The 5,426-nt window shown below is 36.7% G+C and overlaps 1 protein-coding gene across 1 annotated transcript; it reads right to left on the bottom strand.

Moving 5' to 3' along the window:
- Nucleotides 1-2,508: 2,508 nt before the first annotated feature.
- LOC137738374 (protein GLUTAMINE DUMPER 3-like) lies at nt 2,509-3,691 on the bottom strand. The gene has a single exon (XM_068478009.1). The coding sequence runs from the start codon at nt 3,332-3,334 to the stop codon at nt 2,789-2,791; it is 546 nt and encodes a 181-aa protein (XP_068334110.1). The 5' UTR covers nt 3,335-3,691; the 3' UTR covers nt 2,509-2,788.
- Between the last annotated feature and the right edge of the window lie 1,735 nt (nt 3,692-5,426).

Raw genomic sequence — 5,426 nt, 5'->3', positions numbered from 1 at the left:
TGGTGGATCGATTTTCTAAAATGGTTCACTTTATTGCCTGCAAGAAGACAACGGATGCTTTCGTGATGTATACCGAATTCATGGGTTACCAAGTTCAATTGTTTCTAATCGGGACACCAAATTTCTTTGTCATTTTTGGAGGAGCCTGTGGAAATTAGCTAATTCACAATTGAATTTCAGCAGTGTCTATCATCTTCAAACTGATGGGCAAACGGAAGTTGTGAATCTCTCATTGGGGGATCTTTTGCGATGCTTAGTTGGTGAGCATCTAAAGTCATGGGACCAAAAGTTATGTATTGCAGAGTTCACCTACAATCGTTCCGTCAATCGCAGCACTGGAATGTGTCCCTTATATATCGTGTTTGGCTTAATTCCTCGAGCACTAGTTGGTCTTGCTCCTGTTCCTAACGTGAAAAGAATTAGTGGCAAAGCTGAAAGTTTCGTTGACAATGTCTAGCAAATCTATAGCATGACGCACAAGTACCTTCAAGAAACAAGTCAAAAATATAAAGCTCATGCAAATTCCAAAAGGCGAATGGTGGAGTTTGATGTAGGAGATTTTGTTTGGGCAGTTTTGACAAATGATCGTTTTTCAGCTGGAGAATACAATAAACTGTCTGCAAGGAAGATTGGGCCATATGAAATTCTTGAAAAGATTAACCCTAATGATTATCGCCTGAAGTTACCTAGCCATATTCATACTTCTAATGTGTTCAATGTGAAACATCTCATTCCATTCAAAGGGGACAATGAGGATATTGGAACTGCAAATTCGGGGGCGAATTTTCTCCAACCCGGAAAGGATGATACAGATATGATGGCTAGTTCATTTATGGATCATTGGGATAAATTGAATGCTTAACAATATTAAGTAGGACTTAATAAACTCAATAATAGCTTAGGGCCTTTTTTTGGCTGCTCATAACAGCTAGGCCGTTTTTATGGCTGATAATAGCCTTTCTTCATGTAATTTTCAATTTTCAGTGTTATTAAATTTAAGGCCCTTTTGAATTCTGAATGTAAGTTTCAAATTAGTGATAAAACCCACTTCTTGATGGAAGGTTGGGGAGTTGAACATTTTTATTAATGATTGAAATATTCAAAGAAGTTTCTCAGCTTGTGCCTTTCTCTTTGTGAGATTGTTTTGCTTTGTTCTTCTAGTTGTATATGTTGTAGGCTAGTAATAGAGACGGGGCTTTGGGGTTTTTAGGTCTTTCCTCGCACTAGGAGATAGTGGACCCTATCTATTAGTTTTCTTTTTTCGTTTTTTTTTTTCTTCTAGCTACTGCACCCTGCATCACCCGAGGAGATGAGCTTGATGGTGGCCTAGGTAGCTGCTTCAGCCTCCAGAGATGTTGAGCTGCACATGAGAATATTTGAGAGTCTTGCCCATTTAATAAAGGCATTCTCATCTTCTTTGGGAAAAATGCCACGTGTCATCTTCTGGATTTTCGTGATTATTTTTTGCTCCACAATGAGCATTACAAAGGCATATACGATCGGATTGGCTAGTATCTAATTGAAACGTGTCATTTACAAACCTCTCTCTTTCTTATTTTTTACTTTTTTTAACAAATGATATTATCTACACTAAGGGAGAGGGGGTGGGCTTAACCTCACAATGGGTTAGCAATAATGTGGTTCAAATTCGCCTTTGGCGAGAGTTGAACCTAAGACCTCTCATTTATGAGTGAAAAGAAATACCATTATACCGTAGTACTAAGTGGCTACAAATCTCTCTTTTATATCTTTGTAATCCTCTAAAATGCATTTCCTAACCTCTCCTATCCAATATTTTGCGATCATTTTCTTTATACTTTGGTTTCCACTCTCATGACTTGAAAACATAGCCTAAAAAAGTTTATATTGTGGTTTCCTTTTTGTGGGGCATTTTGAAAATTTAGTGGCTTACCATTTAACGCATAAATGTACATGTGATCAGTATTTCCAATCATGGGTGCTTGCCAATATCATTTTCGATATCCATATAAATAATATCCACCACACAACTCCGGTGTCACCACCCAAATATTGTATCTGCATATTCGCCAAATACAAAAAATGTACAATATATTGTACCCTTCATTCAAACACAAACACAAGGAAAGCTGGATTAATGCGCATTGCACTGAATTCCACTCACCAACACAATAATGTGTTATATATAATCATTAATATTTAAGAAATTAAATTAAAATCGTAGCAGTTTCACCTCGCCGCATTAGACAACACCTGAGACCTAGCTACCTAGACGTGCCTTTTTCTACCGTCTCAGCCCACCACGTACCCCTTGATTCTTCTACTCGGCATCCAGTACAAAATTCCGGACACATCCATCTCCATCTTCTTCTTTTTCCATATATATCTGGTTTCTGGGTTTGTCAAAACCACCCCCAAAATATATGCACCACTCATATATAATTAACGAACATCGAAACCTTATGATAACAAATTTAAACAAAAAAATAAAAATAAAAAGTAAAGTTATTCCCACTCTTTAACTTGTGCTGTTGCATTAGTTTAAGCGTGAGTATTTAATTAAGAAATAAAATATTAAATTTGGAGTGTAGGCTAACAAATTGATGAGAGCATAAATAACAGATGGAAGGGCAAAACTGTAAGGAGAATGGGGAATTCTTCCATTTCATCTCAATTTCATATACAGCTCCCGTGAAAAAGGAAAGTACAAAACCAAAAAAAAAAAACCCCACACCTTCAGTCTCAACCAAATCAACCCCATCCAGAAAATTACTTAATTACCAAAATCACAAGTAATTAAGCTAATTACTTAATTACTGGCTCTCTGACCTGAGTGATATGAGGCCTCATGGGTACTGTCCCTGTTCTCATCGGTGACTTGTACCTGATGCTGATCGCTGCCATCACTACTTCCTTGCTTATTGTCAGCAGTCGTCTCACTCATTTCCACTGACTTATCAGTCTTTTGGCTACAGCTACAAGAGCTGTTAGTATTGTCGCCAAAAGATGAAGACCTACTTGACATGGGTGTGGCCAAGAAAGTTGGCTTGGCGTCTCCGGCCATGATCACCAAGATTTTCTCTTCGAAAACCTTCGGGAGCTTCTGGGCGGACTCGTTGCCTTTTCCGCCTTCTCCAGCTTCCAGGTCCTGCTCTGATCCGTTTTCGTTGTTTTCGAGGTAGCCAGAGAGCTTCCAGTAGGAGCATGCTAAGATCAGAAGCGCAAACGCAATTAGACCCAACATGGCTGCCAGCCCACCGAACAAGTAGGGCACCGGGGAATGCCACGGTGAACTCTGTGTCGTCGTGATCCCCGATGTTCTGGCTGTCACGTTAAAAGGCTCTTTCCCTGCCATATTAATGGAATCAAACGTCCGTGTTTTGAACTTTTGATGAGGTTATTTTCAGCTAACAATATGTTTGCAAGAGAAGCAAATCAAGCAAAAGATAGAACAGATAATGAGATGGTTGTGGGTGTTGTGGGTTGAGAAGTGATGGTAGTGGGTGTTATATATAGACACAGAGCTAGGGTGGTTTAATCTGTGGGAGTTGAGCTTTTTTATTTTGTTTATGTTTTTGTTTTCGAGAATAATGTCGTCATTTTGCATGAGGAAGGTGGGGCAAAACTGGGTCCCCCTTTGTTCATTGATGGGATATTTCATTCACCTATGAGTACAGTAAAAATGCACTCAGGGGTAGATTTGGTATTTGGACCAATTAAGGGCGTCTCGAAGGAGGTGGTATTTGTGGTAAAATTAGATTTGGTAAACTATGTAAGAAAAATGCATCTCTAGCAGAGTAGCAGCTCAATTAGCAAATTAAAGAATTAGAAATTGGTTTTGTATATTTATAAGGTCAATTGCTATTCTTCAAGTTAGCAAATTATGTCCGTAATATATTTTAATCTTTTTGTTTTTTTTTTTTTTGGACAAACTATAAAGTTAGTGGACTAAATTATTAGTTGTTAAGTGTTAAAGGAGAGTATTCAGTCAGGGTCAAACCCACACTAGAGTGGATATGAATAATTACTTTCTGCTACTGCAATAAAGCGTCATATGGTGCACAATATTTTGTTCAGAAATATTGTTTGGTAAAGAGTTTGAAAATAAAAATTGGACTCGACAAGATATGATAAAGTTAAGATTTTTATATTTTAAAGTGAAAGATAAAATTTGAAGGGTTGGTTGAAGAGTGAGTTGGAATGATGAATTTTTAAAATAGCATAAAAATGTCAAATTTGTTAGCAAAAAAAAATTTTAAAGAAAAAATTTACTAACTCTTTTAAAAATGCTCTAATTATGGAACGCTTGGCATCAAAGAAAACGAAAAGAAAACAAATGAAAAGGAAAAGTTATTTATTCTGATACCTGTGTGCTCCGTGTGTGTTAACGAATATGGAACAAATTAAAAAAAATACACACACACACAGAGTATTATCCCCTTTTTTTTTTAAAAAAAAAATAGGAATTTGTTGTAGGCCCACACATTCTTGCAAAATATTAGTCAAATCAAAAATGTTTAAAACGTTTAATTGAATTTAAAAAAAAAATGAAGAACACTATGTTCTAAGAAATATTGAAATTTCATCACGAAAATTAAATAGGCAATTGTTTTCCGATTGAATTGAATTTTTGTAAAAATGATCTATGAATCGAGACTTACAAAATAGGTGGTTCGTATCGTTGAATTTCAATATGAAGTGGATACCACAACTAATCCCCATTTTTTGAAAAAAAAATAGAAATCCCTTCTCCTAAAGGGTTTGCACATATTTACGTTATCCAACCGAACAATTACGGCTCATCATGTAGATTAATTATAACTATGTATATAGAGTAGCTTTACCAATCGCAATCTTTGTACGAGCGTAGATGATTATCAACTATTAATGCAAGTGAATGGTGCCGAAAGATGCACGTGTACGACAGACATCAGTCTCTCTTGGCATTAGTCCTCATATCTTTTGCCTGAGAAATGAAAAATATGAGCAAGAGTTATGTACAGTACAGTTTGTAGCCATTTTGTAGCTGGGTTGATGGGAAGGAAGGGTGTGTGTTGGTGTGAGTGTCAAGTATTGAAGAATACAATCACTACCAGAAAAGATCATTTGCCCAAGGAACGTTTGTTGGACGAATCAACTTTGTCGGTCAAAGTGACGTAATCCAATGTCATAAAACAGTTCGTCAGGTAAAAGTGGTCAACATTTTAAGTTTTCAGAACCCTTTGCCTGACAAATAACGTTCACTGGACAAACCTTAATACGTCGGGCAAAGTTTTCATGCCAAGGAAAAAATTGGCACGTAGAATGCTACCTTTTGCGTGACGAACTCTTCAAGTACTCCAGATTTATAGACGAAATTCTTAATTTAACCTTAAAAAACTATGTATATCAAGACAAGTAGAGGAAGCTAGATTGGATCAATTATGTTGGTGTATTTAATCTGTAGG

Source organism: Pyrus communis, chromosome 6 (assembly GCF_963583255.1).
Source record: "Pyrus communis chromosome 6, drPyrComm1.1, whole genome shotgun sequence".
In the NCBI taxonomy this organism is placed as follows: Eukaryota; Viridiplantae; Streptophyta; class Magnoliopsida; order Rosales; family Rosaceae; genus Pyrus; species Pyrus communis.
This window is presented reverse-complemented; position numbering and strand designations above follow the sequence as displayed.

Coding starts and splice junctions, on each gene's coding strand:
- LOC137738374 (XM_068478009.1), bottom strand. CDS start 3,334: ATGGCAGGGAAAGAGCCTTTTAACGTGACAGCCAGAACATCGGGGATC.